The 13,438-nt window shown below is 43.6% G+C and overlaps 1 protein-coding gene across 1 annotated transcript in view; it reads left to right on the plus strand.

The window, feature by feature from the left end:
* Positions 1-13,438, plus strand: part of LOC132575754 (voltage-dependent L-type calcium channel subunit alpha-1C-like) — a 621,373-nt gene that overhangs the window by 363,672 nt on the left and 244,263 nt on the right. Inside the window, exon 5 of the mRNA XM_060244444.1 lies at positions 11,007-11,162. Coding sequence (XP_060100427.1) covers positions 11,007-11,162 — 156 coding nt within the window. The remainder of the gene's footprint in view (positions 1-11,006; positions 11,163-13,438) is intronic.

A 13,438-nucleotide genomic window follows, 5' to 3' on the forward strand; every position in this document is an offset into this window, starting at 1 on the left:
TTTATCAGAACACAACCGTGTGAATATATTTGTTTCTTCACTCAAATCACCTTTTTTCTTTAAGCCAACAAATACTTGAACTTTATTAATATTTACAAGAATGGAAGGGGGGAGGAATAATTCCTCACAGAACTTGGCCCATGGCTATGAGTGGCAAATAAAGAGAACTGGTGTAGCATAGTAGCCAACGGTGCAGTCCCAGGTCCCATGCTGTTAGGTCCATGAAACCAATGGCTTTAGGTGAGTATAACTCTGTTTAGGTTTAAATCTCATTTATGTCATGGATTTTTTAGATTGCCTTCTGCAAACGATTAGACCTTAACCCTACAGCCTCCATTATAGGGGTTTCTATGGAGTCTTATTATCCTTCCATTAATGGTACTTCATTGCCTACAACTTTCTTTTTAAAAAAACAATTAGAGTTATTTGTCCTTTTCATCCCCTAAGGAACATATTCCAGCATACCTGGTTTCAGGTCTCAGATTCAGCAGGAGCTCACAGGAGCACAGCTCCTGAACCTTTCTGACAGCCCCCCACCTCCTCCCCATCTACCTTATCCATTGAATAGAGGTGCAGCTGCATAACAATCCCCAGATTAGGAGAGCGGCCAGCCAGCCAGCCACCAGGAGCTTTGCCACACCCCCAGCAGCCCTCATTAACTCCTGGAGAAGCCCATGCCACCCTTTCTCCACTTCTTATGTGATTTTGGGCAGCGGGTGACTTGCTGGCCTTTTGACTGGGGTGGGGGCGGTCCAGGAGAGCCCCAGGTGAGCAAGGCCTGCTTGGGCTGCTGGATCCCTAGCCATTCCAAGCAGGCCTCACTCGCCCAGGGCTCTCCTTCCTTGCATCAGGTTGCTTTTGGCGGGGGGGGGTAGCATATGCTAATTAATTATGCTAATGAGCTCCCCCACATATTTTTCTACAAAATGACCCCTGCCTGGTTCCCATTTTTTAATATGACAAATGATGCAAAAATTACATAGTAGGATCTTAGTGTTCAGCAAGCTATATGCTGTAGCATAGACAACAGTCTCTAATGATGTATCCAACTTTGTGAAACATATCTCCAAACTTCAATTTCTGTTTCCTTATGCAGCTCTGTGGCAATAATGGAACCTGAAGCCATAGAAAAGTACCTGTGAGCCCAGGAGGACAGAACAAGCTGTTTTGGATTTCCAAAATTTGGATTCTACATAGAATCACAGAGTTGAAAGGGGCCATCTAGTCCAACCCCCCCCCCCCCCTCACTCAATGCAGGATCAGCTTAAAGCATCCCTGACAAGTTTTTTTCCAGCTGCTGCTTAAAGAATGCCGGTAGGAGGGAACTCACCACCTCCCTAGGTAGCTGATTCCATTGTTAAACAACTCTTTCTGTCAAAACATTTTTCCTAATCTCCAGCCAGTACCTTCCTGCCCTTAATTTAAATCCATTATTGCAAGTCCTATCCTCTGCTGCCGACAGAAACAGCTCCCTGCCCTCCTCTATGTGACAGCCCTTCAAATACTTCAAGAGAGAAATCATGCCCCCCCCACCTCCTCTTCTCCAGGCTGAACATTCCCAAGTCCCTCAGCCTTTCTACATAACATTATTTTCCTTGTGTTTGAGCCATGTACTGGAGAAGCATCACCAAAGAATGCTGACATTTCCACAGAATAAATATTTTATACATGGTATCAATGTAAATAAGTACTATTGTCTGTGAGATCTGTGAAGGCAGTTAACACATTTTGCTTACTTAAACATTTATGGAGTCAATTTCAGCCGATAGCAGGCAGCCATGGCCTTCTTTTTCTTTGCTTTCTTACTTTTTTAAAAAAGTTGAAGAGCCTTTTAAATAAATGTTGAAAGTTGTTTAAAGCCCTAAAGTATTAAAATCACAAAAGACTAAACCGAGTGATTCAAATAATTATTCTTGACAGCCCAGTTTCCTCAGTTTTCCTATTCACTTGTGCCTCTTGGACCATCTTAGACTTGATGCGTGTATAATATTCTATGATACACACGGTAGATGAGATTTCAAATCTGCTTCTTGGTTATCTCGGCCATATAAAGGATATGCAGTTCACCCATACAATTAAGTAGAATTTTTCCACTTTTATGCCAATTTTTTTAACCTGATCCACCTTGTCACGTGTAAGTGCTATAATCCTTTGTAACAAAACATGACTAGAAATTTTTAAAGGTATGTCTTCTAATAGCATGCTTGAATGGAAGTATTTATTGCTGTATTGCTTTAGAGCTAAAGGAGTATTCATCCTGAGAACATTGATGCTTTCCCCCTCTCTTGTTAAAAAAAAAAAAGTCAGTGTATTTGCAAACAGATGAATTTTTAAGGTGCTACTGTTGAAGCTTGCAACCAGGGCCAATTCCAGGTTCTGAGATAGGGCTGCCAAGCCCGCGCTCAGGCAGGAGTTACCCCGCCTGGGAGGTTCCCAACCTGCTGGCCCACATTGGACCAGCGGGAACCTCTTCGTACGTCACTGGTGTGATGACATCACCCAGAAGTGACATCATCGCACCGGTGATGTTGCTCAGCGACCACTCTAGGTGTTTCCAGGAAAACTCTATGGTTTTCCCAGACGTTCTAGCCATTTGGGAGGGAAAACGCAGGGGACTTAGCAACCTTATTCTGAGAGGCCACACAGAAAGAGAGTTCCAAGGGTACTCTTCCTCTCTTCTGCCCACCACCATGGCCATACACATGTCCTTCGTGCTTCTTCTCCTTCCCCTGACCACATGCCTCCATCTGCCTGTGTGTCCTTCCCCTGCCTGCTTGGGAGCTCTCCCACTGCCTGCAAACCCTTTTCCCAACAGTACTGGGCAGTGAGTAATAACTTGGAGGAGAGTCTTTATCAATAAGTGAGGGGGCGTAACAGCAGTGGGCCCTGCCAGAAGCCTTGGGCCCCGGCAAATGCCCTACCTCAGAGTATGCTGGTGCTGGCCCTGCTTGTAACATTTTAGAACTATTGTAAATACCTGAACCGGTAGTTCTACATACATTCATTTTTATCCTACTCTTCCTCCAAGCAGTTCAAGGTGTTCTACATGGCTCTTTCTTCCCCCATTTTATTCTCACAACATCCCTGTGAGGTAGATTAGGCCAAGAGAGTGCGACTGGCCCAAGCTTCCTGGAAGAGTAGGGGTCTGAACCCCACTTTCCTGGATCCTGGACTGACACTGTAACCAGTATTGTGCGTCATTTCTTTGTGCTACTTGGTTTTACGAAGATGAAAAGACAAATGGCACAAAGGAAAGACCCTTTAATGGTTGTATAACCACTTCACGTTTCACATGCAGCTTTTCAGATTCTTTACGTTTGGGAATGGGAACGGAACTTAAAGAATCCGAAAGATTCCCCTGACGAAGCTTCATGCAAAACGCGGAGGGGTTATACAATCATTAAAGCCTCTTTCCTTTGCACCATGTGTCTTTTCATCTTTATTTTGCCTTGGCATGGCCCCCTCTTCTCTTCATTGGCTCCTGGGTCTTAGCAAAACATCCCAATTCACATATGATTTTTGCAATCATATTTCTCTTCCTCATTATCTTAGGGATTGTTTTGTTTTTCTAATTAACCTTCTTAGAAACCCCCATAAAGCTTTTGGTGGGAACAGTTGTTCCTGGCTGTCTTGCCTACAATTTCGTCTCCATTTAATAGCTTTTGACTCATTCAACCACCAATCTGCACGCTCAGGGGACCATGCTGGTGAGCTGCCATTGTCTGTCTTGTGCCCCTGTGGTACACTTCAGTACTTTAATGGAACGTTGAGTAATGTATATACATTTGTGCGTCTGAGAAGCAAAATGGCTATGTGTGTTCTTTAATACCCACTCAAATGCTGAGGGAAAATATGATCATAAATACTAAATCAATCATGAAAATAAAGCCCTTGGGGTGATTGATGTCTGTGTTATGACTGCATTTAAGATTGATGCATTCTCCAAAACACTTTGAAAACTAAGAACTTCCTGGATTTATTTCTACTATCTTATAAAAGCGGAAAATATCAGAGAGAGAGAGAGAGGGAGACTATCTCATATACTTGAGTTTTTAAATTGTCTTAGCAGTTGTTGGGGATTCTGAAGCAGAAGTTCATGTCCTGGACCTTAAAGGTGCTAGCCTACTGAACTAGCTCAGGGATCATAGAATCACAGAGTTGGAAGGGGCCATCTAGTCCAACCCCATGCTTAGTGAAGGATCAGCCTAAAGCATCCCCGACAAGTGTTTGTCCAGCCACTACTTAAAGACTGCCAATGAGGGGGAACTCACCATCTCCCTCGGTAGCTGATTCCACAGTTGAGCAACTCTTACTGTCAAAACGTTTTTCCTCATATCTGGCTAGTACTTCCCCACCCTTAATTTAAACCCGTTATTGCAAGTCCTCCCCTATGCTGCCAACAGGAACAGCTGCCTGCCCTTCTCCAAATGACAGACCTTCAGATACTTCAGGTCTGCCCTCCTCTAAGTGGCAGACCTTCAAATACCTCAGGTATGCTCTGAGTCCACCGTAAGCACAGCAGGGAGAAGGGATGAGGATGTAGCTTCCCAATTGGCTATACTTAGTATCAGGGGTGGAATTCTAGCAGGAATTCTAGCAGGAGCTCCTTTGCATATTAGGCCACACACCCCTGATGTAGCCAGTCCTCCAAGAGCATACAAAAAAGAACCTTGTAAGCTCTTGGAGGATTGGCTACATCAGGGGTGTGTGGCCTAATATGCAAAGGAGCTCAAGCTAGAATTCCATCCCTGCCTAGTATAGACATTAGAATTTTCATCTTCTGATTTTGCCTGGTCAACAGAGCAATAATGAGAGGGTCATGCAGGAACACACTGGAACTATACTAAAAGTATCATAACTTCGGGTAACAAATACAATAATACAAAATGTTACAAAAATTATTGTTTATCATCTTAGTCCATTCACTATGAAAATATTTCCAATATATCAAAGTCCTGTGTATTGTTTATATTCAAAAAAATGAAAACTACAAAAGTCCTTTTCAGGTTTTACCATGAATGCTGTCCAAAGGCGGTTAGGAATGTTAAAGATTTTCTTCTCTTATAGGGTGCCAAAAACTCCTCTGAAAACTGCACAAATAATAAATATATATATATGGAATATAAAAAATGCATAGGACTTTGATATATTCTGTGAAACTTATATGCATTGGAAGTATTTTCATAGTAAATAGACTGAGATTATAAACAGTATTTTTTGTACATGTTTGTATTATTGTATTCGTTATCTGGGGTTATGATATGATTATGATATGAGAGAGAGAGAGTGTAGTCAACAGAGCAATCAATTCTGCTTACAGTTCAGGCTATATCGACACTCAAGTTCCAGAATAGCCATGGTCTCATTTGGGTCTCACCTAAGGAGAACTGTATGTGAAAAGTCAAGCCCCATAGAAACCAAGATCTTCAGGGTATAAGCTTCAAGAGTCAGAGCAGAGCTTCCTTCATCTTCTGATTCTGTAGTTAAGCTGGGCAAATGACAGGAATCAGTTTGAAACGCCATATGGCATTATATCAAGCAGAAAAATTATTAAATTGATGGGATTTTTTTGGTTTACTCATCATAATACACCACAAGAGTGGGTAGGAGGTCCTAGACTGAGGGGATTCCAGTCGGAACAGCAACATAATCCCTCCATTCTTCTTAATGTTTTAACTTTGTAATCTTTTGCATTTATTTTAAGGTTTTAAACTTGGTTTTAACTTGTGATAATGATGTAATGATTGTGTGTCGGTTTTAATGGCTTTTAAGATAATGTTTTCATGTGAATGTTTTAATTTGTCAGTTGCCCTGATAACCCTGCAGGGGCACACAGAGTAAAAATTTCATAAATAAATAAAACAATTAAAGGAGAAAGAAGGTGAGGGAGATGGAAGGGCTCGTGAAGACTACAAGTAGAGGCATTTGTGTGCACATTGCAATACAACAAAGTCAGGCACTAGTTCCATTACATTACCCAGTATTAAAGACACAAGGAGAAGAGTTGAAGCAAGGGTGGGGAACCTTTTTTCTGCCAAGGGCCATATGGATATTTTATAACATCATTCGCAGGCCATAAAAAATTATCAACTTAAAAAACAGTGCTCCGCCAAGGGAGAGTGATTCAGGCCAGAAAAATTAATGCAAATAATTGTTTTGTCTATTTGAAGTCATGTGGGAAGGGCAGGATACAAGTCATAGATAAATAAAATAAATAAATAAAATAAATGTGGGGAGAGCCTAATCTGACACACACACACACACATACACACACAGCCCGCCGACCTAGGCAAATGCATAGGTCCAGTGCTTTTTTGTAGAAAAAGCCCAGCAGGAATCAAGTAGCATATTAGACCACATCCCCTAATATTAGCATATTAGGTCACACACTCATTAGCATATTAGGCCACACCATCTTGGATAATGAAGTGCAAACTGAACTGTGACAGAAACTTTTCCAGGCCCTGCAGCAATTCTGCCCGGCCAGCCAGGCCCCAGGAAGGCTGCCGCACAGTACATCTGGGCCCTGTGATCCCTGCCTGGCCCTGGGGAGGCTGCTGCACAGCACAGCTGGGCCCCATGATCCTTGCTGGCCAGCCAGGTTCCAGGGAGGCTGCCACATGGCTCGGTTTGGCCCAGCAATCCCCACGGGCCACACCAAGTGACCTCGAGGGCCGTATACAGCCCTTGGGATGGAGGTTTCCCACCCCTGAGTTAAAGGAAGGCCCCTGCAGAATATGTAGACACGTACAGGGCACCCTAGGCAAGGCTAACTTCTGGTGTCCCCCTCCCACAATGATAACATCACCAAGTCACATGGGGGTGGGTGTCCAATTCAGCTCCTCCAGAAGGCTAGCGCCCTGGGCAATTGCCTAGTTTGCCTAATGGCAGAGTGTCATGAGCCCTGACGAGGAGGAGCTGGAAGGGTTAACAGACCTAGAAGAGTTGCCAGCCAGTTCCTCAGCTGAACAAACAGCAGCTGGCCCATCAATCACTCTCCAGGCACCAGTGTCAGCTGTTGATCAATCTCCTCTGAGCTCTCCTCCTCCCATCTCAAGAGTTTGAATCAGGCTCTGGAAAGAACTTTCAGAGCGAAGACATGAGGCACATCGAGGCTTCAGATCTCTCAACCCTGAGTTCTAGCAGAGTCACTGCCACCCAGGGAGCAGGCAGATTGAGTCTCCCATATAGTTCCCACCCAGAACCTGGTAACCTTGTGGAAGCAACAAGTCTATTCTCTGACTTGCATTCACAGTCCTTCCTGATTCCTGGTCCTGACCTGCTTGATTTCCTTGGCACCCTGACCTTTTGGCTTTTGGATATTGACTTCTGATTCTGGTTTGTGATGCTGCATTAGTGACTTGGCTCCTGCTTGACTTCATAGACTTTGACCTTGGACTGACTTTGGACTCCTGCCTGCTTGCACCCTGAGAACGTGACACAGAGCCTGCTCTGGATATATAGGCAGGACTGGGAAGATAAGGAAGTGAGAGATGACAGTGTATGTGCTGTAAAAGCATTGGAGCTAGTTGTAGTGGCAGACTTCATTCTAAGAGCTGGCCACAAATATCACAGTTGAGGCAGCAGAAGCACCTGTGGAAACCTTCTTCTGTGCTTGGTTAATGAACAGACTATCTAAATGGTTGTACTATTTATTCCAAAGTATTAAAGCATTAGCTAACTTGATCAATATGTTTACTGTAATCATTGTGATGTTTTTGGTGATTACAGTAAATGCAAATTAGTAATCTCAAGATGTCTCAAGAGCAATTTTTAAAATTAGGAGCAGGGCTCTAGCCGGTAGCAGCAGATGTAAACGTAGTAAAGATGTGGGTGGAGTCTTTGAGTTTGTTAGTGTTCCACTCATGAAGGTATGGAGAGAATAAGGAACCACTTTTGAAAGGAATCCTCATGGTTTCGCTTATCAGTACTTCTTCAGCCTCTTTCTCCTGACATTACACGGAACCACAACTCAATTCTTTACAACATGGATCAACACATGCTCTCATCTGCTGCTACCGGCTCGAGCCCTCTATCTTAGCATGCTCATGTCAAACAACAAAATTTGAGTATAAGTTTATACCCAGAATAACAGTGCCACTGGACTCAAACTTTGTTCCACTGCTTCAGCTCAACATGGCTACCTACCTGAATCAGGTAAAACACGTAGGAGATGGGAGTGGGTAGATCAGAACAATAATTATATAGTGGGAAATGATAGAGACTCCCCCCCCCCCAGTAAAATTGTATCCACAGTTGAACAGATTTATTAATTTGTTGGGAAGGAAAATCTTACTGAGGGAGTGGTACAAAACTGTACAAAACATGTACAAAACTGAAACTAGGGCTGTACAAAAAGTATTTCAATGCAATTATAAGAAATTATATTCTGAAATTCTGAAATTATAAGAGAGTGTAATATACAGGTACAAGAAAACTGAGAATTATATATCTTGCATTAGTTGTTGCATGTAACTCTCATAATTTTTAAAATAAACTTTAAAAAACTAAATTATCCAAAATGTGGATGTTGTAACTATGTAAAAGTTACAAGAAGCTGAAGTCACTGAGGGCATTCAGTTCTTGTTCAAAAGCTGCAGCAAAAGCTTCAGAGAGAGAGAGTTTGTGATTCTTGGCTACTACTGAGACTATTAGGAGCTTCAGTTGATGCCTCTCGTAGCATTGCCTGCCCTAATGACATAATGCAGTGTTTATTGCAATAGTTCTTCCATCTGTGGCTGTCTATAACCTTTGCAAACATGAGTGCATTTACAGTAGCTTTGTGCATTGTGTAAAGCAGATTTGCCCCCGAAGGAGCACTTTAAAGGTGGCTGGCTGGAACCAGCAAAAGCAATGTCTGTGTTGCATTCCAGAAGAGATTGCTTTTCAATTAACTAGCAATATGCTCCCTTTTGTAGTGTCCAAACAAAAAACTTACTTCATAAAACTTACAAGAATCTACCATCGTAAGCAACATCAGACCTGGCCCTTTGCAATTGTGGGCAGCAGGAGGAACTTGATAGAGGCATGCTGCTAGCAAAAAACAGACACTACTTGTTGTTTAGATCCACAACCAAGCTGGACCCAGAAACTTTTGTAAAGATCAGGAAGTATCACTGTACTGATTACTGGTGCAAAGAGGAGACATCTGTGGTTACACTTGATGTCCATGGTTGATAATGGACAGGCTGAAACCATCCCTGGGATCCCTCTGAGTTACCAGTTCAAGACTTCTGTGGGATTTCTGACACAATCTTATGTGTTGGATCCAAGACAGGGAAGTGGTAGAGTTGCCAGCATCCAGCTGGGGCCTTGAGATCTCCTGGAATTACAACTGATCTCCAAGCGGCAGAGACCAATTGTGCTGGGGAAAATGGCTGCTTTGGAGGGCGGACTCTTTGGCATCATATCCCTCCAAAGCGCCCCCCCCCCAGATTCCATTCCCCAAATATCCAGAAATTTCCAATGTAGAGTTGGCAACCCTAGGAAGTGGGGTCAACCCCTGTGACATCTTTCCTGGCAGTGATAATAAAGGGGATGTCAGGACTGATTGGGCTATCTGAGAGAAGCCAGCAGGCTTGCTTACCAAGGAAATCAAAGGTGGACTGTAAGTTAAATATGAGCAGCCAGTGTGATGCAGTGACAAAAAAGGCTAACACAGTCTTGAGGTGTATCAGCAGAGACATAACATTCAAATCACAAGATGTCATAATCCCTCTATACACTGCATTGGTCAGGCTGCACCTGGAGTATTGTGTGCAGTTCTGGAGGTCTCGCTTCAAGAGACGTGGAAGAATGGAGCCCGTACAGAGGGAGCGATGAGGATTATCGGGGGCCGGGAGACCAAGCCCTATGAGGAAATGCTGAGGGACTTGGGAATGTTCAGTCTGGAAAAGAGGACATTGAGGGGGACATGATTGCTCTCCTGGAGTATCTGAAGGGCTGTCACTTAAAGGAGGGCAGGGAACTATTCCTGTTGGCAGCAGAGAAGACTTGCAGTAATTGGGTTTAAATTAAGGATGGGAAGGTACTGGCTGAATATTAGGATAAACTTTTTGTACAGTAAGTTGTTCAACAGTGCAATCAACTACCTAGAGAAGTGGTGAGCTCCCTCTCACTGGCAGTCTTTAAGCAGCATCTGAACAAACACTTGTCAGGGATGCTCTAGGCTGATCCTGCATTGATCATGGGGTTGGACTAGATGGCCTTTATGACTCCTTGCAACTCTATGATTCTAAGCTAGCTGGGTGTGTCTGTCTAGGATGAAGCTGGTTGGCATTAAGAGTGTTTGAAGTGGCAAGCACCTTGGGAGGTAAGGCAACAGGGCCAAAGGGCGACTGAGCTGCGGCCAGAAGAATGGGCTGGACAATGCATGTTGGAGAGAGACCTAAAAAGGGCTGCCAAGTGGCAGATGAGGAGGAGTCAGGAAATTCTTCCTCCCACAAAAGGGCTATATTGCATCTACCCGAAGAACAAATAAAGAGCCCCTCTGGGAGTCACTGTCGCATTCTCTTTCTTTGCCACTTAGTCCTTTTCTGCTCCCATCTGGTAACATGGAATAATGCCCCCTTCCTAGCCTGCTGCTGCCTACCACATCAACACCAGGCAGATCATCTGGAACGGGACACGTTGTGGGTCTGACAGCCTATTACGATGGAAGGCTTCTTTACATATAAGTTGGATTTGTAGACCAGGTTCTAATAGTAAAGCCATGTAGGCACTGTTTTTTTGAAATGGAGTAATGCTTGCAGTATCGGTCTGTCAAATACCAAAGACAGGTGGAATTCTAGCAGGAGCTCCTTTGCATATTAGGCCACACACTCCTGATGTAGCCAATCCTCCAAGAGCTTACAAAGCTCAGGGGTGCGTGGCCTAATATGCAAAGGAGCTCCTGCTAGAATTCCACCCCTGAGTCCAAAGACATATTCAAAAGAAGCATATGCCATTCATGCTTGTTTTCTCATAGGTGATTCAATTTCAACCTCTTGTTGCCTTTCTCATTTCAGGCCTTCAGGTGGTTTTAAATTCCATTATCAAGGCCATGGTCCCTTTGCTGCACATTGCCCTGCTGGTGCTGTTTGTCATAATTATCTATGCCATCATTGGGCTCGAGCTCTTCATGGGGAAGATGCACAAGACCTGCTACTTGCTAGGGGTAACAGGTAAGTGATTTGCTGTATCGGCACCATGTATTCGTTTACATCCTGATGTCTATGGAGAATAGATTGAAAGTGTATTGTGCTCTAACAATACTGCTTCCAAATGTGATAGCTCTTGTAATTGTCACCTAACCCATTTTGCTTGCTCAAGAACCTATCCAGATCTGGGAGCCCAAAGCTCTATAACAGTCAGGGCTTTTTTTTTTTTGGTAGCAGGAACTTCTTTGCATATTAGGCCACATACCCCTGATAAGAACATTTAAAAAGCCGTGTTGGATCTGTCCAATGGCCCATCCAGTCTAACACTCTGTGTCACACAGTGGCCAAAAAAACCAGGTGCCATCAGGAATTCCATCCGTGGGGCCAGGACACTAGAAGTCCTCCAACTGTTGCCCCCCCCCCCCACAAGCACCAAGAATACAGAGCATCACTTGCCCCAAACAGAGTTCCAACAATACGCTGTGGCTAATAGCAACTGATGGACCTCTGCTCCATATGTTTATCCAATCCCCTCTTGAAACTGTCTATGCTTGTAGCTACCGCCACCTCCTGTGGCAGTGAATTCCATGTATTAATCACCCTTTGGGTGAAGAAGCACTTCCTTTTATCTGTTCTAACCCAACTGCTCAGCAATTTCATTGAGTGTCCTCGAGTTCTCATATTGTGAGAAAGAGAAAAAAGTACTTCTTTCTCTACCTTCTCTGTCCCATGCATAATCTTGTAAACCTCTATCATGTCACCCCTCAGTCAACATTTCTCCAAACTAAAGAGCCCCAAGCATTTTAACCTGATGTAGCCAATCCTCCTGGAGCTTACAGTAGGCCATGTACAAAGAGCCCTGTAAGCTCTTGGAGGATTGGCTACAGCAGGGGTGTGAGGCCTAATATGTAAATGAGTTCCTGCTACAAAAAAGCCCTGCTAACAGCAGAAAGTTCTACCCATTATGTAACCTCCAAAGCACTGTCTTGCTTAACATAGACCAGTGCTAGATTCAGGTGGGTAGCCATATTGGTCTGAAGCAGAAGAACAACGTTTGAGTCCAGTGGCACCTTAAAGATCAACAATGTTTAATTCTGGGCGAAGCTTTCATATGCATACATACTTCTCAGATACACTGTGTGCACATACACTAAATTCGACTTATATGCCGCCCTCCCTGTCGAAGCAGGCTCAGGGCAGCTCACATTGAAAGGTCATAAAAACCAGTATTAATAAACCATAACATAAAAAATATAAAGTACATCATAAATAAATAAAAACATATAAAACATAAAACAATGTCAGGTGCTATTATGATCTAGCAACAATATATATGAATGTGTTAGCAGGTAGCGCTACCAATTCAGTCAGTGGTAAGTTTCATTATTTAACTATTACTGCTTGATGTCCTATTAAGAGAAAGATCCCTGGTCACAGTAGAACAGGGGTGGCCAATGGTAGCTCTCCAGATGTTTTTGCCTACAACTCCCATCAGCCCCAGCCATTGGCCATGCTGTCTGGGGCTGATAGGAGTTGTAGGCAAAAAACATCTGGAGAGCTACTGTTGGCCACCCCTGCAGTAGAATGTTCGAGCTGGGTCAAATGATGTCTGTTTCTTATTGGGCTGGATGGTTTAATTGTTGTTTTTAAAGGTGTCACTGGACTGAAATGTTGTTCTATCGACCAGTGTGGTAACCTCCACAGGTATTCTAGCATATGAACCTAGATTGGAAGGGGAGCCATTTGTCCAGCTCCATAGGGCAGACTGAGTGAAGGGTTGCATAACAGGATTTTCTTATCACCTTTTTAGCCTATTGTAGAATTCTGGCTGTGACAACAATTTTCTCTGCAAGCAGATTAGACAGGTCTGCCCCTGTACTAAATATCAAATCAAGACTATGGCCAGCTAGATATGTAGGACCAGATGTTACTTGAGACAGCTCATGGCAGTTATGTATGGCCCGTGAAGTCTGGAGCTGCTTCTGATAGCAAGCATTACTGAGACTAGCTTCGTCAGCTCAGGCATGCAGGCTGCTAGGCAGGCTGTTAGGAGACTATTAGGCAACCAAGAGAATCCCAGTTCTGTTGTGAGATTCCAACATTAAGTACAAAACCTTGACTTGTGGATAATCTAGAACAGGATGCCTGGTAAGAAGAATTGAATTTGCACAGAAACATGTGCCTTGAAGATCACTAAGATCTAGCTCACAACACCTGCTGACCGTACCTGGTCTGAAGGACATCTGACTAGTCTCAACCTTTTCAGACTTGACCCCAGCCTGGTGAAATCAGCTCCCCAT

This window comes from Heteronotia binoei, chromosome 8 (genome assembly GCF_032191835.1).
Source record: "Heteronotia binoei isolate CCM8104 ecotype False Entrance Well chromosome 8, APGP_CSIRO_Hbin_v1, whole genome shotgun sequence".
NCBI classification, from domain to species: domain Eukaryota; kingdom Metazoa; phylum Chordata; class Lepidosauria; order Squamata; family Gekkonidae; genus Heteronotia; species Heteronotia binoei.